The 24586-nt window shown below is 40.4% G+C and overlaps 2 protein-coding genes and 2 non-coding genes across 11 annotated transcripts in view; 3 read left to right on the forward strand and 1 right to left on the reverse strand.

Moving 5' to 3' along the window:
- LOC100122131 (zinc finger SWIM domain-containing protein 8) overlaps window positions 1-10089 on the forward strand; it is a 61975-nt gene extending 51886 nt beyond the window's left edge. For 3 of the 7 annotated variants that reach the window (XM_032597372.1, XM_032597373.1, XM_032597369.1), the window contains 5 exons: window positions 78-406; window positions 487-594; window positions 686-1077; window positions 1155-1304; window positions 1487-10089. In XM_032597372.1, coding sequence (XP_032453263.1) covers window positions 78-406; window positions 487-594; window positions 686-1077; window positions 1155-1304; window positions 1487-1571 — 1064 coding nt within the window. In that variant the 3' untranslated portion in view covers window positions 1572-10089. The remainder of the gene's footprint in view (window positions 1-77; window positions 407-486; window positions 595-685; window positions 1078-1154; window positions 1305-1486) is intronic. The other 4 variants (XM_032597368.1, XM_032597370.1, XM_032597371.1 and 1 more) reach the window with 4 other exon arrangements.
- A 470-nt stretch (window positions 10090-10559) lies between these two features.
- On the reverse strand, window positions 10560-10641 carry TRNAS-AGA. Its single transcript has one exon. It is a non-coding gene; the product is annotated as a tRNA-Ser (tRNA).
- A 212-nt stretch (window positions 10642-10853) lies between these two features.
- Window positions 10854-10935, forward strand: TRNAS-AGA. The gene has a single exon. It is a non-coding gene; the product is annotated as a tRNA-Ser (tRNA).
- Window positions 10936-11951: 1016 nt separating this feature from the next.
- On the forward strand, window positions 11952-24578 carry LOC100122119 (5-phosphohydroxy-L-lysine phospho-lyase). 2 transcript variants are annotated; one of them, XM_032597374.1, is made up of 9 exons: window positions 11952-12164; window positions 16370-16620; window positions 18358-18447; window positions 19859-19977; window positions 20063-20297; window positions 22278-22368; window positions 22455-22663; window positions 22744-22969; window positions 23692-24578. In XM_032597374.1, the coding sequence occupies exons 3-9, from the start codon at window positions 18383-18385 to the stop codon at window positions 24202-24204; spliced, it is 1458 nt and encodes a 485-aa protein (XP_032453265.1). In that variant the 5' UTR covers window positions 11952-12164; window positions 16370-16620; window positions 18358-18382; the 3' UTR covers window positions 24205-24578. The 2 variants fall into 2 exon arrangements, with proteins under 2 accessions (XP_032453265.1, XP_016838408.1); XM_016982919.3 differs by lacking the exon at window positions 16370-16620.
- Window positions 24579-24586: the final 8 nt, after the last annotated feature.

The following is a 24586-nucleotide window of genomic DNA, read 5'->3' on the forward strand; positions in this document are numbered from 1 at the left end:
GTTTCATTCATTCTCATCTTACAGCATCCTCATTTGATATTACTAATCAACAAACGTTAACATAAATGACGTTTCAGAAGTTGGCATGCCGTATACCGTCAGCCCTTACAGTTTTGTGCATCCGCACCACCCGTTCCCCCACCAGCCGTTCGCTGGTCCCATGCCACCGCATCGCGTGGCTCTGCCGCCCCAGCCGCCTAACATGCAGATGTACCACGCGTACCCACCACACCCGGGTCACCCGGTGCAGCATCCTCAGCTGCCTCAGCATCCACATCACCCACCTCAATCGCAGCCGCCGGCTGTACCGCAATTCTATCCACAGCCGACCGTGACTACGGTCAATGTGCATCCACCGCCCGGTACTCAACATATGTTTACCATGCAGCAACCCGTGCCAGTAAACGTAAGTAAAATTGTATTCTTGCACTCTTATGATTAAGAGTTATCATCTTGAATTTAATAATCAGCTCAATTCTCTTCTAGGTGCAAGCTGGATTGCCTTCAGGGCCAATGCCAGGTCAAAACGGTTTGCCCGGCCCAGCTCTGATGCAACCGCAGCCGATCATGTCAACCGTCCGCACTCAGCCACAAGTAAATATCATCACAAACCTTACTGACTTGATAAATCTATTTTCAAATCCAATTCGCCTTGTGTCACCGGCAAAAATAAAAAAATTTAAAGTTCTATTATCTAAATTCACAGCAGGTACATCGACAGAATCAGTCGTTCACGCCGCAGCAGTTCCGGGCACTTGTGGCTGCATACCGGGTCGGTATGCTGGCTCTCGAGACTCTGGCGCGCCGCGTTCACGATGATCGGCCCCAGGCGAAGTACGCGCGTAATCCACCATACGGCGAGGATGTCAAATGGTTGTTGCGCGTATCTAAGCGCTTGGGAACGCAATACCTTCACCAGCTTTGCGTCACCGTTGTCAACGGCATCGTCAGTCCGTTCGTGTTGCACGATGTCGCCCTAGAGGCGGCCTTTTACCTTTCTAGGAACAATCCCACTCTCGTTATCCAGCATCTCAGATCCGCGCTCTTGGCTCCGCTTGTGCACAAGTGTCAACAGATGTGAGTATTGAAAATTGGAATGATTGGGATATCGAAGAGACGCGATGTGTTATTCCATTCTTTTTTTGAAATCGTAGGTATATTCAGTGCATGCACCAGAAGCTATATCACCTGAGTACACCGGACTACGAAGACTTTGCTAGCATTGTACGTGCAGCGAGGGCAGCTTTTCACATCACACCGGAGGGGCATACACAGTTTAAAGAATGGCTCCAATCTATAAAAAGGTAACGTTTACACCATTTACACGTTGTTTATTCAACGTGTTCGTGATGTCTAATAGAATTACAATGTTCTTTAAGTTTTCTCAACTAGTATTAGTAAGTTTTCTCAGTAGCACACTCATTACTGCTAAATTATTTATTATTACAAAATTCATGTTCATTCTAATAAACCCACAACACTAAAGTTTCTCTACACGATGTAGGTCGCAGTCGTGCAACAAGGACCTTTGGATGCAGATCAACGCTGCACTCCAGCAAACCGGTAAATGACACAAAGTGGAGCCATGGCTTGCGCATCGTCCGCAGCAGCATCCCTTCGAAGATTCTCATTTTGGCGCGGCGGCAGTATCAACCACAACAGCGGTGATCCCGTCAGGTAGCGGTAATTCCACCACTACGACTCCTACTGTAAACAGCATGGGCAATTCAGCTTCAACGTCTGCGTCAGCGGAAGAACTATCGGGCTCGTTAGAAGCCGTAGCGAACGTCGATGTAAATGGCGAGCTCTCGGGTATCATGAGAGACATGGAAATGCGCCAGAACAATTTTATGGCTAGACGCCGCGATAACTGGTATCATCGCCGTCACACCACCGGCAATCTCAATAGCAATATCGCCGTAGAACAACAGCAGCAACCGTTAAACCGACCGGGACATCCCCGCAGTCTCTCGCCTGAGGCACCCCGCGCCACGCGTAGATAAAGCGACTTTTTTTCGGTATATTCTTTTTTTAGTTAATTGTAACTCTGCGTTAAGCTCGTGTATTGATGGATCAGTAGTGAACTTTAGTAGCGGGCCTTGAATGTTCTTAGATAATTTTAAGACTGGATAGAATGAATTTATGACTTTTGTCTGTATGTTTAGACTTTTGTAATTGATTAATTTTTGGGAGATTTAAGTAAGTGGCCACACGAGGCCTCTTATATTACTGACGTTCAAGATTTTTGTATTTCTCTTAAATAACGAGTACTCTTAAAAATTTGAAGTTAATCGATTTGTTTGAAACAGAGATAATCAATTTAGTTTTTTCACTAACTATGAATTTTTTAAGTTAACACACACGTATTATGAGTAAATAACAAAATCTTGAGTAGCAGCTTTTATCATTAGCGAGATTTCTCGAACCTGTGGTAAATGGAAAGACTAAAACTTCATTGATCGATTTCAATGATATTAATTTGTAGATTATAAATATTTTATAATACTCCCTTAGAGCGAAACTTAATAAAATTTAATAGTACATTCTTCAGCAGAGTCTATCACGTATTATTTAACGATATTGCACAGTGTGGAATTATATGTGTTTTAGAGAAAATTCAGCTGTGCATACATTTTAAAAGAGAGACTCTTCATTCAAGGCCTGCTTGACATCGAGCGTTTAGATTGTCTACTTATTCGCGAACGCTTGGACAGTTTTTTAGTTAAGAGAATAAATAAAAAGTAGAGAAAATCGCAAGCAGTAAATGTGCGTATGGCACCTATTGTAATCGAAGTAATTACGCGTACGTCATTGATCATTGTACCGAAAATAAACGAGGAACGAAATACAGAACGCAAATCCGATCAACATGCAACAATTAATAAAAAAAAAAATAGAAAAAAATAAAAAAAAAGATAAACGAAAGAAGGAAAAATGGAAAATTGATTTGTATGTCGTTTCTGCATGTCATGTCGCGCATTTGAATAAAAAAAACATTACGCTTTCATCGAATATATCATCTTCATTTTAGTTAGAAGAAAGTGTTTCTAGCTACAATTAGATAGGAAATTTTATTTTGAAACTCTAGATAGGGTGAATTCTCGTGTCTTGTTTCGCTTTTGTAAACAAGTGACAAAAAATTTTAATATCGATATAATGTCTATTTATATATATAAAAGAAAAAGCGCCGACGCTTCGGACGCAGTCGTATAGAGATGATATTTACTTAAAAATATTAAATCCAATTTTCCCTTAGTGCGTAGAATATTTTTACTTTTATCATGGCAATCACATCCCTCCAAGACTTAAACTATCACCCTATTCACGACCCTATTCTCCCCTTCCGCTTTTCGTTCTTCGATAAAACAAATGACTTCGCGTATTTCCGTATTATTGCATATAGTACGATATATAGATAGATAGATATAAATATATATATATATATATACATGAAAAAATTTATATATAAATATACGTATATTACGATATACATTATAAACAATCGCAACATATTTTCATTTTGTCAATCGACAATCCATCGAGGAAAATGATCTCTGTAATTCTTAAATTAAAATTATTTAAAAAATATAAATAAAGGAATGAAATTTAAATGACATATCATCGGTTTTGAGCCACCTATCCAGTTTCACTCACTATTTCTGTAACCTGTATTCAAAAACCTGTTATCACAACAAATCCAAATAAATGAGAATGAACCATAAGCGTACTATTGTGTTTAGCATTTGAAAACTATTATTACCACATAAATCAAAAATAGCTTCTATAAAATTGGATAAAATTATCATTAGGTGGCTCCGCAATAGCAAAAGATATCAAAAATCATACTTATTCCGTATTTCTATTTAAGTCTTCGTTTGTGTAAAATTGTATCAATTTTACTTTAAGAAAAGATACAGTTGTTAAAAAATGCATACTTTCCAGTAAAATAAAATTTTTTAATAATAAAAAAAAAACAAGGAAATGCGAAGCAAATTTTGCGTCCTCAAGTTGTCAGCTAGCCTAGCGTAGACGCCTCGAAATAAATTTGATGCTAACATTCATAATAGAGAACATTTTTTTTTTTTTGTTGATACATATGAGATGAATCATGAAAGAATAGATAAACTAAAATGAAGGAAAAAACAGCAATTATGGTACTTGTGAAAAAAGATTCATTCTGTAGCACCGCTGATTTCTGCCCCTTCAATGCGTGTAGCGACATTATGAAAAAAAATAAGGATAATCTAAAGATAATTGTTATTGTTTTCTTAGTATTGAACACTGAACAGTGCCTCGTCAAAATCTATGTGAACACTTATTCGAAACTGAGAATGTTCAATGTATATTGCGACATTGTCCGCTCTCCGATGTAACTCGTATAATATTATTCGCCAGTGTTAAATGTAATACAGAAGAGAGAAAAAAAGTAACAGAGAAAAGAAAAATTTGTATAACAATAAGAGCAAGCAGTTGTATAGTTGAGGTAAATATACGTATGAACAGAAGATAAAAGGAAATAATAAATGCGACGTATTTCCAGAGGGGCTGACCGAATTTTTTTTGAGAAAGCCGCCCTTTTAATGAGTAAAAAGGTAGAAGAATGCGTGAGAGGTTGGCCCCTGAACGTGGCTTGCAAACGATACACGCGTGCGTGCGTGTAGTAGCTGTAAAAAATCGACGTGACCGACGGGCACAGAAGTTGAGAGACTCACTCTTTCCCACTGTTGCTGGAATGTAGCTTCTGGTTCGGCATTTTTTGTTGCTTTCGTTTTCGCCAAGCTGAAAATTAGAAAAAAATTACAACACTTATCGAATATAATGAGTAACAGCTATACATATTGTCAAAGTGTCTTTTCAGCGATGTTCATACATCATCAAGCGAGAAAGAAAGCAGCGAGTCTATAAGAGAACGAAATGTCAGTCACGCCGTATCATTTCAGGTGCCAATAATTTGCGAACTAATGCATTAAGTGTTTAGAACAAGATGCATAATTAATAGTAATTTCACGATCATTTAGGCTCAGCAAAGCTGTTGTCCGCCGATGACAGATTAAAGAGCAATATTAAGTAAACGGCGGGAAGAGTAGAAAAACAATCGCGCATCATCATAGAAAATAAAACACGATGAAAAAACGCACGCATACCGAGATGTAAAGTAAAACTTAAAGCACGCGTTGTGTATATCAGTATTGGACATTAGTAGGTATATTTATTGCAATACAAAAATCATTGTCTATTTTAGAATTCGAATTTTCACCGGATATATATTGCGAATCAAGAAATTACGAAAAATCTATAGAAAATCAAATGCGTTGCGTATTTTTATCAGCAAAGTGCCGTCGTGAAGTCAACGTCAATATTATAAGCGCGATTGATGAAGAAAAGTGCCGTTGCCGTTGAGCGTTATTAAAAGCTCTATAAGCGTGTCGCTGCGTCGATTTCGTAATAAAAAAAAACTAAGAAGAAAACTTGGAAACTTCATTTTTTGCGTGGTCGTCATTGAAATAGCGAACTAGTATATTAGCGTTATTATCGATAAAATGTAAGATATAGATTTCAGAGATTCGAAACTTGCACCCCTTAGCCCTAATTTCTAGGCTCCTTTTGTCTATAAGAAGTAAGATTAAAGCGTAGTATCATCGAAGTTGTCCTTAGACGTTAGAGATTCAGCCTAAATATTGTAGTTGTAGAATACCGCTTAAGCGATTACTTGGTCGAAGCGCAAAGTGAATTCTATTAATCTTTAGTTTTATAGAATTTTCATTTTAGTTTCGAGTTGAGCAATTCTAAGTTACGACCCATAATGTGTTTCTGCTTACTTGAAAGCGAAAAATTTGTATTGTATTTAAAAATTACTCTTCTAAATGAAGTTTCACGAGGAATGCGCTTCGACGGCAACGTACGTGTAGATCCTCGACGGGGACACAATATATACACAAACACATACACGATAAGCAGCCGTGCGTCTAGATAAATCACAACTACGAACCGTAAAATCTAAATCAATAAGGCTCTCTTGTTTTTCACATTTTCGAGGCGAGTTATTATATTCTCAAACAGACAAGAAAAGAAATTACACAATCTCGCGTTTCTACCCTCCTTGTAAATTAAGGTAACGAAAAAAGACACTCTCAGTCAAAAGCTTCTTCCCTAGCTCTGCTAAAAGAAAAACTTTTTTCCTCTTGCGGTTAGTCGCAGCGCGGAGACAAGCGAAAGAGGAGACTTAATCCATGCGCGGAAGAGTAAAGAGAGGCGAGGAGATATCTATTTTTACACTTGGTCAAGATTAAAATAAAAACATGTTCTTCAAAACGAAAAAAAAAATCAGAAAAAAAGAGCGAGAAGGAAGCTGGACGATAGTTCGAATTTAAGAGATACATCCGTAGTTTCGTATCGTAGCGTTTATTAACGAAAAGGTGAAGAAAAAAAATTGTATTAGCACTATGTAGAAACGCGAGAATTCTTATCGTAATACGAATCGTACGATCTAGTAAAAGACTTCGCCTTCGAGCTGTTGAGACAGAAGGAAAAGAATCTTGCGATTTGTTTGTGTGCATCTCGCTTAATGGCAGTTTGTCCTGAGCTTTTCTATCAAGGTTAAACGGAGAGAAGTGTCAGGCGCGTGGCGAATTTCCATCGGATCGCGATGTCTTTTACTGGCTTGATTTCGATCATTGGACTGTATCTATAGTGTTTCGCTGCAACGAGTTGCGCAATGGATCGTTCTGAATATTGCATAAATGTGTCGATGTAATAGAGCTGCAGAGACTATGTTTTCATTTCTATATGCGAGAAAATGACAGTTTTTGAAAGAATATAGTTCGGATGTAATTTTGACAGAGAAATAATTTATCAACCGACGAATTGCATTATAAATCCGTTACGAAACTTTCGAACGAGTTGCACGTCGTGGAAAAATAAATCTATATAGTCATGTATCTTCGATATCTCATAAGACTTGAAAAAAGAGAGTGAAAGAGTGCGCAGTTAGCGCGTGTAATGCGTCATCGTCGTTTAGTCGCAATTACCATTGCGGAAATAGGATGTAGGCGATTCTTCTATGATTCAATTTTTCAACGAGATTTTCGACGAAAATTTACAGAGCGGATTAGTTGAACCCTTTTTGCAGAGGCTGCGATTAACAATCGAGACCTAGATTTTTCGGTTCTTTGGTAAATTTAAGCTTGACGAGAACTGAATGTAGCGAGAAACTACGTTTGACTTGAGTAAAACAAATCAATCAAAAACTTATTGAAAATTAAGAAGATACTGCTCTGTAGTACTTGTGTAATTGATTTCGATTTAGCGATTTGGACCTTTACTATACGTATAATAGTTGATTTCTACAATTTTTCTATGCGATGAATGGAATCAATGAACTTTCATAAGTGATTATTTTGTCTTGTATTGAAACTGCCTTGAAATATAATATACACCGATTAGAAAACTCTGAAGTAGTGAAAAATTACACTCGATGAAAGCGACGAATTACTTATTGTGACCGAATATACAACCTACTATATTATTGTACCACAAATGTATTTTCTTATGTATGATTTTCCGCCAGGCAAAAATAAAAAAAAACGAAGAGCTTGCACATCGTGCGCCAAAGAGGCGCGCATGGTGTGCATACGTATACGTAGAAAACAAACTCTAAGTTGACACATTATAGAAATCTATGTACAAATTTATTGAGATTGCGTTATCGTCTGGAGCACGTTTCTTCCTTAATCTCGCGATTTTATTTGTGAATGGCAAGGCGCCAGTAAGAGATTGTTGAATGCCGCTTTTTCGAAAAGTTTTATTTTATTCTATTTTTTCCTATAAATTGCTCGATCATGACATTCTTATGAGAACATCAACCATTCACCGCATGAAATATTGCAAGGTAAAAATCAAAAGAACATAAAACGTAATTTTGTTAATAATTCTTTATTATCGATGACGCAAATCAATCAAAATTTTTCACCGAGTTGTATAAATATCGATTCAACATTCCGAGATGTCTGAAGAAGCAAATTTTTCGATAACCGAGCTATTTAAAAATTGAATCATGTCTATTTCAGTTACATTCTCATTTGATTAATTCTGCACACTATACGATTCTTGTTAATTTTCAGCGCTTCAGTCTGTATATAAAATGACATTGGCTTATCGGTATATATTAATTATAATATTAATATTATAATACTAACGATAATATAATATTAACGTAAAAGTAATCATAATCATAATGAATATAATGAAACGATAAACAGAAACGAAGTCGTTCTGCGACAAGATCTCATCGGCGAATTTGCGAGCGAGACTTTGTGAGACACTGATGAAAAATATAAAAAGAAAAAATAAATAAAAGTAAAAGGTAATATCTCTGAATTGAATGGCGAGGACAGTGCGATGATTCTCCGAGCGCGCGATGTGTACGAAAAACGTTCTTTCAAACGCGAGAAAGAGAGAAAAATTCACTTCCTTCGATTACGTTCTGGTTGGGACACGCGGTTATTGAATTGTGTGCATCAGGCAACGTATTATTAATTATTATCGATTCGCAATAATTAATAATAAACTGCTTTCGCCTCTAGCTGTGCCTGATTTGAATGTTTTTACGAGAGGAGAATACGTAATTACGTAAAATTACGTAAGGTATTATCAGAAATCGAGAGACGAATTTTCATTGTTTCTGTCTACTGGAATGGTGCGATTTGACAGCAAATATTAACTCTATAACAACATTGAGTATAAATCACGTTCAAAATGGAACTTTTGTGAAATAGTTATGCTCGTAATAATATTAACGGGCACAGCTGTAAAGCCATTTGTTTTCTCACATGAAGTGGATTTGAGAATTATCGCTCACGATATACGTTTATAGTTTTAGTCGACTTAAGTGGTCATTATCCGATATGTGTACATATAAAAAGTTGACGCATGTATATTCATTGATAAAGGAAAAAAAAATAAGAAAATGAACAATTCCGCAAAAGTATTATATTTTTCTTAAAAAACGACTAAGTATCCGCCAGAGCGAGCAAAGAGAGGCACGTATATAGCTGAGAAAAAAATAAAAAAAAATAAATAAAACTAACAGATCTAAACTAAGAATTCGCAAGGGCAGAATCACGTATTCTAAAGATAAAAAAAATAGTAAATAAATTCGGCGACTTTGGAGACGATCGCACGGTGCTCCGCGGCGACTGCGCGACATAATTATACATATAAATGTGGATAACAGAAACAAAAATATAACTGTATCATAAAAGAAAGAAACAAAGGATGTGTACGTCACTGTAATACCAAAAAAAAAAAAAAAAAAAAAATGAAAAAAAAAATAAAAATAAAGACGAGAGAATAGTTATACAGAAGCCAAGCCGATATTCGCCACGAGCGCATCGCACATCGCGCGATCAATATTTATAATTGACGTCGTTGTGAGCGTGAATTTGTGTCGAAACACTATTGACGGACATATGCACGAGTTAGGTAGGAGGAGAAAAATTGAATAATCGAATTGACGACGCGAGGAACAATAGAGACGTGACATATAGGATAGACGCGATGTGCGAGCGCGCAACGAGTAAATATATATTATAAATAATATATGATGATAAAAAAAGAAATAATAAAATAAAAATAATTGATGTTTGCTATGTGTTTTTTCCTTCGAATTTTTTCGACTATGCGCGAGCGAGCGTAAGTATGTACTTCTCTTACACGACGAATTGACGGCAGTTTCGAGAGATAAGGTTTGGTATACCGGGAAAGAGACGGATGGTAAAAAATCGGGGATGATGAGCGCAATGATGGTTACGATTATGGTGAGAAGGAAAAAAGTGGATAATGAGGAAATTCAGGCTAGTTCGTATGAGAAAAGAGAAAATGACGCGCGTAATGTACTGCGAGTATAAGAGCGAAGAGTCTCATTGAATATTCCACTTTATAAAGAGAGTTACATGTTAATGCGATTATCATTATGACTATGCCATGGTATAATCTCATGAATATTGTGGAGTGGATCTATTTATGAATCCGTCGATCGTTGATGTAATCAAACGTGTTCTGAGTGAATTTTAATAGAACACTTTAAATCGACACACTGTCTTATTATTATCCCTCTATGATCTTCCTTACGATTTTTATCTTGTTTTTATTTTTTCAATTGTATTAATAATTTTTTTTTCATTATTTTGTAGGCGTTTGAACATTTATTCGAGATTACATTTTTTGAGTTTTCGTCAAGAGCTTCTTCAAGGCCAATTCAGGACTTATTGATACGTCTAAAAGCGTAAGTGTTCTTATCGTTTTTTTTTTTTTAATAATAACGCTTATCCCCACGGTCAGATCTGGACCTCATCTAAACTTTCAATTATCGATCAATTAACAATGAAATGTTCCCACTGATAATACGCAATGCAATTGAATTACAAATACACGCATTTATCAGTACTCTATCGGTCATCTTATGTCATTCAACTATCGCACGCAACAATCGTCTGCACGTACTCACATCTATGTATAAATATAAAAATTAAAAATCTATAAAATAAATTGCAAAAAAATGTCGCAGTCGGTAGGACTCGAACCTACGCTCCCAGAGGGAATCTGATTTCTAGTCAGACGCCTTAACCACTCGGCCACGACTGCTGTTATGCTCAACATCTGTTAATAATCGGGAAAATACGGTATCGGACGGCTGGAGTGAAAGTGGGGCACGAGCAGTGTGTCGTGTAATATGCAGAGCGACGCTAAATTTGGCGCAACGGAAAAATAAAGCGAAAAGGTAGTCGCCTGCATTACCGACCGAGTTGCGAATATAGAATGTGCCGTAGCGGCTTTACGTCAAGGTGAGCATAACAGCAGTCGTGGCCGAGTGGTTAAGGCGTCTGACTAGAAATCAGATTCCCTCTGGGAGCGTAGGTTCGAGTCCTACCGACTGCGAAATTTTTTGCATTTACTTTTGAGATTTTTACTCTTATACAGATTTGTTTTTTGATTAATTACTCGACGATTTATTTATTTAAATATCGATGCTATTATTTATAATTATCTAACGTCTAACTTTTTTTATAACATTAGCATAATGGCATTTTCCACTCTAAGGCCCAACAGGAACATCGATCGAGGATCATCGCCAAGAGGGCAGCGACCAGAAGCATCGGATACGGGAGCGATGTCCCAGCCGCAGCTCCGGAATATTCCGCTAATTAATCGCTTACACCTCCAATCTCTCTCTCTCTCTCTTGGGAATAAATCTGCATACGAGTCGGACTGGTCCACAATCATATCATCAACATCCTCCGTTTACTCGCACGTCACTGGCGCGTCGACGAAATCTTCCGAAAATAATTACACACGCACAATATAATAAAAAAAGAGCGAGAGAGAGAGAGAGAGAGAGCGAGAATGAGAAAAATCAACGAGATCTAGATTTACGACTTTCCTCTCGTTCGCTCGACAATTGTGTCTATAGAGATTATGATAACTTCGGCGCTGGAAGATTTGAAGTTTTCGCGTGACTCACGACGTATGCTGATGGTTCATCGACACCGTGCGAACGCGTTGCAATTTTGAAAGAACGACGAGTCAACTGAGCTAAACTGGTTTCACTTCTGTTTCGGCAACGAATAATATAATAGAGGCCAAATTGAACGAATTTATTTTATTGATTTCTAAACGGGTCGTCGTCGATCACGCGACATCTATGCAGGATATAAGCTCGATCTCCCGCGAATGGAAAACAGGCCATCATCGCCGCTAATAATCGAATAAAGAACCCGTACAATTGGTTCCTAATTTGCAAGGGCAACGAGCCAACAATATTTCACAATGTACGCTCGTTATTGGCATGCGGCATACGCGTGATTTATATAGACCGATATTTCCCCCCACTTGTTTACCCCTACGCGTCTCTACCACCACCGTCTACAGTGCCACTAAAATATTGCAAATAGGCCAGTACCAAAGATCGTGGGACGCGGCGATATTTCAGTATATCGATCGGCGGGAATCGCCGCAGTCAATGTCCCGCACTTCCAGACAAGTGATGCCGATCTTCCGGTCGATGTAGAGAGATCCTCGTAAATCGGTATTAAACAGGAAGAGAAAATCTTTTACCAAAAATTGTGCCTCTTTTTCCTCGAGGCTATACCGTATTCTCATCGACGACGGCAAGTATATTACAAGACTCTCCCATGATCGTCTCCCTATACTCAGAGAAGGCGCCTATCGAGGAAAGAGCAAAACAGACCAATAAAAAAACTAACTAAGTAGTGTGTGTGTGTGTTCCTATACGACGCGTACAAATGTATCTAAATTAAGAGCGCGACGCGTCGGCTGCATTCCGTGATAGATTATACCATAGTCCGCCAGACGAGTGTGTGGCACAAGTGTGTGTATAATCACGTGAGCGAATCGGTTGGAGGAGTGTGTCCACGTGCTGCACTCGATAGCGCCGGCAGGAAAATTTTGCGCGTCTTTCCGGCGATATCTCCTCTGTTTGATATGTAGACATCAGGGAAGCTTTTCTCTTTTTCGAGACATTTTTCACCTCCGCTATCTCCGACTCGAGTTTCGTTTGTTTTTCGAATTCGGTGGAGATTGGCAACGCTCTGCTGATGTAACTCTCGAGAATTGCATACTGTGCGTTCAGGTAGAAAAATTTTCCGCGCGATATCGAAATTTGACCGGTATCAGCGAACGTCCCGCTGCAACAATATTGGGAGTCAGCTTACCCGCGCTAATGCAGCCTCAAACAAGAATGCAGCTTCCCTATATTGATTGCACGCGGCAAATATTTAGCGATGATTGAAAAAATCGTCGCAACCTTCATCCGTCACACCGAAAATCTTGATTTGCACTTGAATCCCTGATTGATTTTGCGCGCCGATGTTTATTACTCAAACGTTATCATGGTTTCGAAAATAAATCAAAAGAGCTTTCTAGGTCAAATCCCGACAAAATTCCATTATTCAATTGTTTAACCGATCGGTGACAATGTATGGGCTTAGCGATGTTTGACTTATCTCCTCGCACGCCAATTATCAGAAGCCGGCTGCAAACAGTCTATATCTCTCTAAAACCGTCGACAATAGATTTGAGGCCGTTTGTCGAATGACGAATCGACGCTAATTTTTGCCGGGCGTTGCGCGCTTTCCGTCCACACTCTTATCTCGCTCGTTCGCGCTCGGTGTGAGCTTTTTCTTCTCCCGATTTATTTACGACGGCAATTTTAGTAAATCTCGTTTTGCAATCGCTAATCTGCGCCGCGCACGTAATGCTAACAATGGAGCCACGGGAAAGCTTTATCTCATTGAGTGGCACGCGAGTCCAAAAGTAACCGCTGCGGGAAGAGCTGATGATGTTTGATCGTTTGCGTCATTTACGACACGGATGAATCGACGGGGATCTGATGTTTGCTTTGAGCTTAGGATTCATTGTATTTGTTCGTGCTTTTTTTTTGGTAGCGTCGAACGATCGTAAACTGAATTTCATTGTAACGTATACGCGTTAATCTTCGGAAGCTTCGCACTGTACTAACCGATCGGTGACGCAATAACGTTTCGTCTATTTTTAGTCCTGAATTAGCTAATCTGCCTGTGAACACTTCGGTTTGAATTCGCGCCTCATTAAATCGCGGGCACGATCCGCAGACTTATAATTAGATAAAATGACCCCAACAGCAGCGGGTCCCCGTCTTATCGTCGCCGTTCTAATAAAAGATACAATACAATTCCACGTATAGTCACGAAAAAACTTTCCGTCTAAAAATAATAACACGTTTATTTCACTACGTTTACTCGGGTTCATCCATCCCAACTGTGAGTTAAAAAGAAGAAAAACCCCCGGAGATCGGTATAAGTGTGACCGGTCGGGCGGAAACACCTGGCGTCGGCCGTGTAATCTCGGACACGTGATAGCGGCACGTTTTTCTGAGCGGCGCATCCGTATACCGATCGGAGCTGCAGAGGTGTGTTGATACGTACGTGTGTGTCAATATTTAAGGCGATAAGGATAACGGCGTACACGCGGGATCGGCTGCTACGGGTTTCGTTGTTTGCTGACGCGAACACGTGAATTTCACGATGTATACTGGCGCGACACGTTCCGTCTTTGACGGAATTTTTCCAGCGTCGAAGTACACTTTTTCGATCGTTAGTAAGTCGATAGCGATGAACCTGACGGGGAAATCGTGTTAAAAAGATCGGTATGGGTACAACCGATTTTTTCGCCGCGACGATCGGTTGCGCAATTTCAAAGCATCGTGTGTATCCAACGTGAATTTTTGAATTGCCATCGGGTATAAACTCGTTCGAACCGAATCGAGGATGACGGTATCTTATCAATGCATATGGTGTTGGAAATTTTCATATCAACTGGAACATAAATTTCCACAGAAATACAACGAGCGAGTGTTTGAATGCTGCTCGGCGTACATTAACGAGTCTTTTACGAGATGAAAATACATCATTAGTTTATACATTGAAAAAACTGCTACGATAATCTCAATGAACGCACTACTATTCTACTGCATATTCATCGATTTCTCCAACAAAAGGCATTGTCTCATCCCGAAACATCCCAACCGCATCAAGCATTCAGCCTTCTCTTTCGCCGCAAAATAAGTAAGTGCGCCGCGACGAAGGTGTTACCGCAAGCTTGCGCAAGAAGAGTAGGAAACGATAAAAGCCAAAGCATCGCGCAGACTGGGCGATGACGGTTTCGTAGCACGTGCTCGCGCGCGCCAAGTTACGACGGCTCAGCGCCAAGTGAAATAAGAGATGCACTATATAGCACGTGCGTTGCATTCGCGTCCGCGCTGCTGCTGTCTCTCGTCGAATTTTTCGAGCTTTTTCGCCGCGAAAATATGCATATAACGCTTGTACACAGCGTCCCTGGGATTTTTCTCGGCCTTGGAGAGCCGTGAGCTTTGAAGAGCTAGGAGGAAAATATAGAAGGCGAGATTGTTTTTCGTAGATAGAATAGAAAGATATAGCGCGAGTCTCTTTTTTTCGCGCGCTATGTCAGATGCTATCGTGTTTGTCTCGATAAGAAAAAATCTGATTTTCCCTTCGAAATTGGAGTCGATATCGACTAATTAGTTGCGTGTGTGGCGCGATGATGGTTGACCCTCGTTGAGGCTTAGGAATGTCGACTGGCTTCTGGCCAATTCTTGTGTGTAGTTTATGTTCGAGAGGGGGATAATCGCGCGCACAGTGTATTGTTATATTTGCATAACGCGCAGAGCCTTCGCATCGTAAATCACTGCAGAGTGATCGGTTACATCGAACTCGATGGAAATTTTTCGAGCACACTTCACTCGCTGCACAATACAGCGAAGCTGTATACTTGACGCTGTAATCGGCTCAGCAATGAATGCAGCGCGAATTCGAATCTGCAGAACCGGTCTAAACATGCATAATCCTGTAAGCCACTTGCTCTCTCTCTCCCTCTCTCTCTCTCTCTCTCTCTCTCTCTCTCTCTCTCTCTCTGCCCGTCATAATTCGTCCGACGAGATGAATTATGCACTCGGATGTATCTGCCGAATTGGGGGATTTCGCGAATTCCAGGTAACGGAAAATTACCCTCGGAGAATATTTCGTTGCATATGAATATAATATTGCGAGATGCATAATCTAAGAGGGAAGTGAAAAAGTGCCCAGGCGCCACCTATCGTCGCTTATCAGTGAGCGGTCTTTCCTCATTTACGAATCCGTGAAATCTCTGACTTATTATCTTCTGATCATTGCGATCCATACACCGTCGATTGCCATCGAATCAATCACGGCAGAGTTTGATATCTATTTTTTCGAAAACAATCTGTCGCCAATCGAAAAAAGTCTGCAGAAATTTCTCGAAGACGTTCGCATGACTGAGCATGACAATCCAAAAAATCAGAGTACATAGATATAGGTACTTTAAAGGAAATTCGTTTGCGTCATTCCAAACTTCTAATCCCGAGATAAGCACCTCTTTCGCTCTCTTTCGCCGAAAAACTCTCGGACACAGCTCTCTCGAGACGAGCAAACACATGGCATTTTGTCGAACGCACACATCTCTCTCCGGCGATAAATCATGGGACATTCAATATTTGACAAGCGCCGGGGAGAGAAAGAGAGCCGAACTTTCCACTGATAATACCAAACGTAACCAACGGCCCATTGCGGCTTTCCTACGTATAGTCGTGCAACAACGAATATAGATACACGACAAAGAAAGATAGTAGGCGCGGGAGGAGTACAATATACTCTCGCGCGCGTCGCAGTGCGCGAGAGAAAAATAAGGGAGTTTGTGAGCGAGGGAGGGAGGGAGAGAGAGAGAGAGGGCCGTACCGAGTCTCGCACCGAACGACTAGGCAAATAAGCTGCGCGCGCAGTTCCCCGCTCTTTTTTCAGCCGTGCGCGCGGCTTTATAAGTGACGTCACCCGCAGTAGGTCGCGACACATACACACAGGGAAGCCGAGGAGTTTACTTCTTCTCTCTCGCTTTCTGAGCCACCACTGCTACCGCCGCTGTAGTGGATATCTTCGACGAGTCTCACTTCCGTGCTTGCCGGCCGAGTCCACTGCTCCACTTACTCCTGCATCCGACTTTGGATTCTCCGCGCTTTCGATTCTTCTCTCCCAGGTACGCTTGCACTTACACGATTTGTTGCTGCTGCTGTTGTTGTTATTATTGTTGGCTGAGATGGTCAGGCTATCTCTCGTACTACTTGCGGAGGCTGTTGGTTCGTACTACTTGCGCGCGGGGGTTAGGGTATCGATTTTTCGCGCGGTTCTGTCTCGGTTTTGCGCAGTTTTGCTCTGTCGTTTTTGTTGCTTAGATATATACCTATTCTGCGGTGATATATTGACGTATGCATTTTGTTACATTTTTTCGGAAAATCATTGTTTTTTTTTTGTTACTTCACTTGTGAATATTTTTTTTTAGTAGAATTAAACAATCGTGTGCAACACGTGTTGGATATCGTTATATCAATGTGAAAAAGCGTGCAACGTTCGCGATGGAATCGAGAGAGAAATTCAGGTGCGACAATCCCGGACTATTGATCGGTGAACTCGGTCAAGGTTACACGTGCTCGCCGGGAGCGTTAGCTGGGATTTTCATTTTCTCACGAAATTTTCGTCCATTCTCTTTTCGTAATATATTTCCATAGTCTTTCGAAAAACTAACTTTTTTAATATTCATAGGTTTCTCGAATAGCTAAAGATTGCGAACGACAGTTGTTAATTATATACGATGTATAGTATAGCACTTCATTGCTTCACACGTGTTTAGCGCTTTCAATTTGCATCTCGTATATGCCTCGTTATAAATTGTAAATCAGCTGGCGCATACAGCTTTCATAGTTTACGCGTGTCATCGCGTAACGTATAATTTCGACCTAGACGCCTTTGAAATTAGCTAAATTGCTTTCCGAGAATTCTTTTTTTGTTGCCCTTTGAGAATAATTTATTTATTAATTTATTAATACTTTTTTACTCCCTTGATTCAGAAAACTTAGCTTTATGAGTTGGTTACACAATGTTGGGGACACTCCTCCTCGTAATCAGCATACATTTATACGTATCTCTTCCAAACTTTATCTCCTATAGCGCACTTCGACTTTTCCACGTGAGCGTAGCGGTTGTCGACCCGATAAAACGCGGCTGACGCTTCGCCGAGAGGCTCAATAATTTTTTTTTTGCGCAACGCGCTCAAGAGTTTGGCGATCGCTGCACATATTCTTCATCCGAGCTTTGTTTACGCTCGTCGTCGGTATTTTTAGTGGAGCGCTTCTATTTACGACGCGATTGCGCTTTTTTTAACCAACTTTTCGGATATCGCAACTGTTTTTGTTATGATAAGCGGAATTTTTACGTCGTAATGGATCATTGTAGATTGTCCGACGTTCTTTTTGTTTTTGGCGATAAGCGATGTTTGCATGCGTAGAAAATCATTCGTTTTTCTTCGAACTGTTGCGCCAATTTTTTGTAAATGCGCCTCATCGGACCTTTAAGATAACGCAATTACCTTTTTATGATAGGCGCAAACTTTACGAGTAAATGGATCATTGCTGTAGATAGTCTTTTGTTTCATACGGTCGGTGATAAGTGTAGTTCGCATTAAGTGCAGGACTAATGTCCCTTGTCATTATGTATGCTGTATCAGTAATCGTTTCTGTAATGGTTTTTTATCCTCAAACTACCTTGGCAATTTTTCTACTTACCTCTCGAAATGGAGCTTATTAAATTTTAATCTGTATCATTTATCATTCTCGAAAAATTACCACTTATCCTACTCCTATATAACTAACGCTATTACTTCTCACGAATTCGTTAACGTAACAGCTAAACCAATTTTCGCACTTATCGCATGTTTCAGGCAGTTTAGGCATCACAGCAAAACAATGGCCGAGTCACTGGAGCACATGCCCAAACACGAGACCCTCAAGCTCAGGGAGCGTTACATCGGGTGAGTCTATACTTTTAATTACATTCGATCAACCTCGATTGATTAAAACAAATCTCAATCGGATCGCACACCTCGGAAAGTTCCTAGTTAATATTTCCATAAACAAACTCACGATTCAATTAGAATTTTAGATGACGATATCAAATCCCGACTTCCTTATCAGCCGCGCGACAAATCCTGCGGCATTACCCTAATTCAATACAGCGGCGGCACTTGCGAGATACCGTCCGGGCCTAGATCCGTATTAGCATGATGCCATCTTCGTGTATACACGCGCGTATATATATACACACACACACACACATATATATATATATATATATATATATAACAGCTGACCTCGAGTCATTAAGAGGTTTGACGCCGCCTGCGGCTATATACGCATGTATTACGCGTCGATCCGTCGTACTATCAGGCGTTATCGCGCGCACGTGTCGCCGAAAACAAAAGATTTTTTTCCAACACTCGATTCGACTTATCTATATGTAGTGCGGGGATTTAATTAATTTGTTTCATTGATGGGATGACGATGCTCGATCGATACGATCATTAAGAGGATTAGAATCTCGGTTCCCGAATGGCGTTAATGAAAAAACGAAGCCACGCACGTGTGTCCATCTAAATGTTACACGCGCAGAGATCGGCAAAAAGCGGAGATACAGCTTTTATGTAGAACGAGATTTTTTCTTATATGCAGCACGCACGGATCTAATCTATACAGCTACTTAGTCTAGAGCCAGCTCGTTATGGTATAGGCTTTCACAAACTGGATTCTTCGACTCGCCAGAAATGATTCCAGATAAGCGCACACGTATTACAGGCTAATGTCGTAATGAGCGCGCGCTCGGTTTAATGGCCGGTATGGACAGATGCGCTTCGACTAATATATACAGATCTAGGACGCTTTTTTGCCGAGATCGAGAGATCGGCACGCATATTGCGTTATCGGCGAACGCGGCCGAGAATAGATTAACGAGTCTGTTTCGTAATTACTTAGCGCTACTGTGTATCGTGTTAAAAATAAACTTTTTAAAACCACGAGAGACGCGACGAAAAAAGCTCGGCCAGATTTCCTCGCGGGAAAATCCGGCGCGCGGAAACGATCTCCTAATTAGAAACACCCTCGGCGGTGGCGGCTAAATTTTGCGCGCGGCCTGTAATTAGAGCCGAAAGGTCGGATATAGCCGGGGAAAATTAAACGAGGAGAGCGCAGGAGCTGGAGGGATTAGAATTTCGCGCCGGATTTTAATTGCTTTATTAATCCATTAATTTCGTCACCGTTTTCCGCATCATTCGCTGGAGGTGTGTGTAAATCGGATTGAATCTCAGAAATCGGTCGTTGTATAAGTAGGATGATTCACGCGCGGCTATATATATGTCCGATGATAACCGAGTGCTTCTGTACCCGCAGAGAGTCGTGTACGCTCTTCTACAAGTCCAGCCCGTTGAAGATCGTCAGAGGCAAGGGCCAGTACATGTACGACGAGAAGAACGAGGAGTACCTGGACTGCATCAACAATGTAGCTCACGGTAAGCGATCGGTTACGTCATTTTCCTTCTTCTCGAGTAGACTATATCGAAGGGAGGCATAATAACCGATTTTCGATCTCTGCAGTGGGTCACTGTCACCCGGACGTGGTTCGCGCGGGTCAGGAGCAAATGGCCCTGCTGTCGACCAACATGCGCTTCTTGCATGATAACATCGTCATCTGCGCTCGTCGTCTCACCTCGACTCTTCCCGAGAAGCTGTCGGTCTGCTTCATCGTCAACTCGGGCAGTGAGGCTAACGATCTCGCTCTGAGACTCGCTCACACCCACACCAAGAATAAGGACGTCATCACCATCGACCAGTGAGTTTGCGATCTATTTGTTTATCGTTACGTATTCGTTTGTTGATGTTCGGTATCTTTTTTTTATATATAGGCTGCGACGATGGAATGGGCTTTAAAGCCAAAATTTAACGCGATTTTTATCCTCACAGCCTCTATTCTCGGTGTACTGTACGTCGAAGCTTCAAACCTCTGTAGCTTTCGCAAATAAGTTAGAGGAGTCGAACAACTGCCGTCGAAACTCTCGAGCCAAGTGTGCATATTTCGACGCGACCCTGTCCTCGACTTTTGCTACTGCTCTGCTATTGCTCTTCTTCTTCCTCCGAGACTTGCACCGGATGTTCGATTTGCTCTGTTGGCGGAGATGTGACGGTACCTCCTCTGCAAGCTCTTAGACATGTTTTTCTTTTTATTTGCAGGGCGATGCCAGCTTTTATTAACTTAATTTTTCGCTCGCTCTTTATAATTACTAACCGTTTATTTTTATGCTTTATCGTTTATATTTTGTGCTGCTTTGTATTTGTGTGTGAACCCGCTTTTGTACATGCAATTGCTGTTGACCCGATTCATGTCAGAACTGTCCAGGATGTGTATAACATTCTTACACATGTACAGAACAAGGATATTATTGACAGAATCCGAAGTGATGGACGAAAGGGGAGAATCGGACGTTTCGACAGCATTTACAATACCCCATTACATAGATGAACTATTATTTCTCCTCAGACTATTACACCCCAGCCAAGTGTTCACGATCATTAATCGACTCCGTCTTTACTTTTGCTTGTTTTCAGCGTGTCTGCGGGCATTTAACAAAATAAAAACGTGGAAAAATGGATATATAACAAAGAACCACGAGAGATGTTGAAATAATACACACGCACGGGATCATCAGAGCTTCGAGCGACGCACACAAACACACAATTTATCGATCCTCCTCGATAAAAAGCTTATGTCGCATTTTAGGTGACACACTGAGGATACTACGTATGTGATGTATTTGAAACCAATGACATTTTCGTTTATCCGAGAATTTTTGCACTATAGGATGTGACACTGGAATATGACGAAAGATTTTTTTCTCTCTTGAGAATCGACAAACTCTTATCATGCTCGCATTCGCAAGTTTTTGATGGTTATCGTTTCGACGCTATTTTTTCTAGTTCAAGTGGAGGCGTCTACGTTTTTCCGTCGGTTTTGTGGATCGATCTGAATCTGAAGATAAAAGGCTTGGCAAATAGTTTCACATGACGTGTTTAGGACAAGATAAAGAAGTAGTTACACACGAGTTACGATGATTATACTTTTCAAACTTTGTACACATTTTTTCAACTGTCGCCACTACGAGAATTTGCGTTAACCGATTGCGAAAGAGGAAATCGCTATGGTTGAGAGAATCGTTTAGCCGACGATTGCGTTCATCGGATTTTAATGCAAATTCTCGACGAGAATAATAATAATATAATATAATTCATATATATATATATATATTAAATTTATATATCATAATACTAATTGTTTCAACTGCATGTTTCATTATGATACCTGTTATATGTGTACAAACTTTGAATGCAAACCTTCTCTAAATTATGGTTGAACAGAGGCACCTCCACTGAACAATGTTTTACATTCTTAACTATTTACAATTAACCAAATTTGTGAATGCGTGAACTCGATTGGTAAACCTCAATAATGATCTTTTCTTCATAATCCTAAAAATCATTTACTCTGTTTTAGCGGGAAAATAAATTTTTTTAAACTTTTATTTTGTTCTAGAAGTACCATTAAAAAAAAAATGAGTTACATTTTTTACAGCGGATTACTTATAACCGTATTTTCGTACGCACATTTCAGGCCTATTGACAAAATTTTCGTTACAGATAATTATCTTTCTTTTTATGTATACTCTGAAAAAAAAGAATCTCGATGTTTTGTTAAAGCTTCCGAGATGATTGTCAAAACGTTTACTAAGCCTTCGTTTTTTTCACTTTCTGATTATAGTGCTTATCACGGACATTTGACCTCGATGATCGACATATCGCCGTACAAGTTCAAACACATAGACAACGGCAAGAAAGAGCACGTGCACGTTGTGAGTAATCTAATAACCATCGTAATTAATTGAGAAAAAAATCTCTAATAAATAAAATTGATATACAAAATAACGATCGATCCCAGGCCCCATGCCCGGACGTCTACCGTGGAAAATACCGCGACGACTGCTACCCGAACGAGGACTTGGGCGTGAAGTACGCCGATGACGTCAAGCAGATCTGCGAGGAGGTGAAGGCGAAAGGCCGTGGCGTCAGCGCTTTCATTGCCGAGAGCCTCATGTCCGTCGGTGGACAGATCCTCCCGCCTGATAACTACTTCAGAAATGTGTACAAGTAAGTTTCCGCTCTTTTGACGAGAGATCTGCGAAGAAAGCGTTTTTCTTAATCAACCGATTTTGTTTGCTTCTTCACAGGCACGTGCGTGCAGCTGGTGGTGTCTGCATCGCCGACGAGGTTCAGGTTGGCTTCGGTCGTGTGGGCAGCCACATGTGGGCCTTCCAGCTTTATGGAGAGGATCTCGTTCCCGATATCGTCACCGTTGGCAAACCTATGGGTAATGGACATCCCATCGCTGCTGTTATCACGACTCAAGAGATCGCACGAAGCTTCCGGGATACCGGCATCGAGTACTTCAACACGGTAATTGTTTTTCGTAATACTTTTTTTTTTAACAAATTGAAAAATTAGTTCGTAGCCACGAGTAAATCAGCCCCAACAATACTCACGTCCACATAATTCTCCGAAAGCCTATAAATACGGAAGGCGAGTAAGTGTCGCGGCATTAAGAGATCGAATCATCGATGCGCTGGCGTATATACCTAAAAACACACTTTTACGCTTATCGCCATAAAATCCGGTATATACGTATCAACGCGCCAGCCAACCCGATGTACAGAGATATATTCGTGCTCTCTCTCTCTCTCTCTCTCTCTCTCTCTCTCTCTCTCTCTCTCTCTCTCTCTCTCGGTTGCATTCATGCATTATGCATGCGCCGCTTTATTTACGGCGCGAATATCCGATCGCTGCATTTATCGCTGTTTAACCGGTATCGATCGACGAGGGCACGAGAAGGCTCATTTACGGCGGGGGTGCAAACGTATTTACGACCACGAGAGAGAGGTTGGCTCTTTCTTTCTTTTTTTTTATTGTTATGTATGGATTCATTGCGGCGGATTGGAAGCTGGTCGTGAGATTTTTATGTTGAAGACCCCATCTTCTCGGGGAAAAAGTATGAGCCGTATTGCGAAAAAGATTGCGGAGATACGAGTGAAATCTTTTAAGTTTAAATTTTTTCGATAAGATACGATTAAGAATTTTCGAAAATTCGTCACGAAATTAACGAAGAATCTCTTTACTTACAGTACGGTGGCAACCCAGTCTCCTGCGCAGTGGCGAACGCAGTGATGGAGGTGATCGAGCGCGATAATCTCCAGGAGCACGCTTTGAAGGTCGGCAACCACCTTATCTCCGAACTGAAGAAACTGGCCAAACGCCGTCCGATAATCGGCGACGTCCGAGGTGTCGGCCTTTTCGTCGGTATCGAGCTAGTACTGGACCGCAAGAAGCGAACCCCAGCCATCGCCGAAGCCAAGTACGTCGTTTACAGGATGAAGGAGGAGAAGATCATCGTCAGCAGTGAAGGACCGGACTACAACATCCTCAAGCTGAAACCACCGATGGTGTTTAGCATCGACAACGCGAATCACTTTGTGGCTAAGCTCGACGATATCCTACAAGAAGTCGAGACCAGCGAAGAGGTACCACAACCGACCAGCATCTCCGTCAACGTCAAGGCTGTTATCACACCGGTACAGATGGATATGGGATCGACGATGCAGTCAAATCCCAAGTCTGTTCTTGTTAAATCGAATTAAGCGTACATCGATGGATGAATCGAAAATTTTTTCCAAGTATTATATTATGTCATATGTGAAACAAATTTGATTACATATACGATTAAGTGGATTTATGAACTGAATTTAGGGTTCATATACTTGTACATAAACTATGTAAATATATATCTAGTTTTAGGGCTAATGTAATTTTGCTGAATAGCTTGTAAGTTTTATGTTACTGTCTGTCTCTTTTACTACGTGAAACATCGGGTAATAACATAACTTTTATGTTTTTTAGACTGATGTCCGCACACATTTAATACAAAGTTTACGAAATGTTAACTTAAACTGATCTTTTGTAAAATACATAATAACTAATATTATTATAAAATAAATACATATATATTGTATAAGAACTGTT

The sequence above is a fragment of the Nasonia vitripennis genome, chromosome 2, assembly GCF_009193385.2.
Source record: "Nasonia vitripennis strain AsymCx chromosome 2, Nvit_psr_1.1, whole genome shotgun sequence".
Classification (NCBI taxonomy): domain Eukaryota; kingdom Metazoa; phylum Arthropoda; class Insecta; order Hymenoptera; family Pteromalidae; genus Nasonia; species Nasonia vitripennis.

Excerpts from the sequence above, each read along its gene's own strand:
- LOC100122119 (XM_032597374.1), top strand. The coding sequence starts at position 18,383 with ATGGCCGAGTCACTGGAGCACATGCCCAAACACGAGACCCTCAAGCTC. Across the intron at positions 20,298-22,277 it reads GACGTCATCACCATCGACCA|TGCTTATCACGGACATTTGA; the intron begins GTGAGTTTGCGA and ends TTCTGATTATAG. Across the intron at positions 22,970-23,691 it reads GCATCGAGTACTTCAACACG|TACGGTGGCAACCCAGTCTC; the intron begins GTAATTGTTTTT and ends CTTTACTTACAG.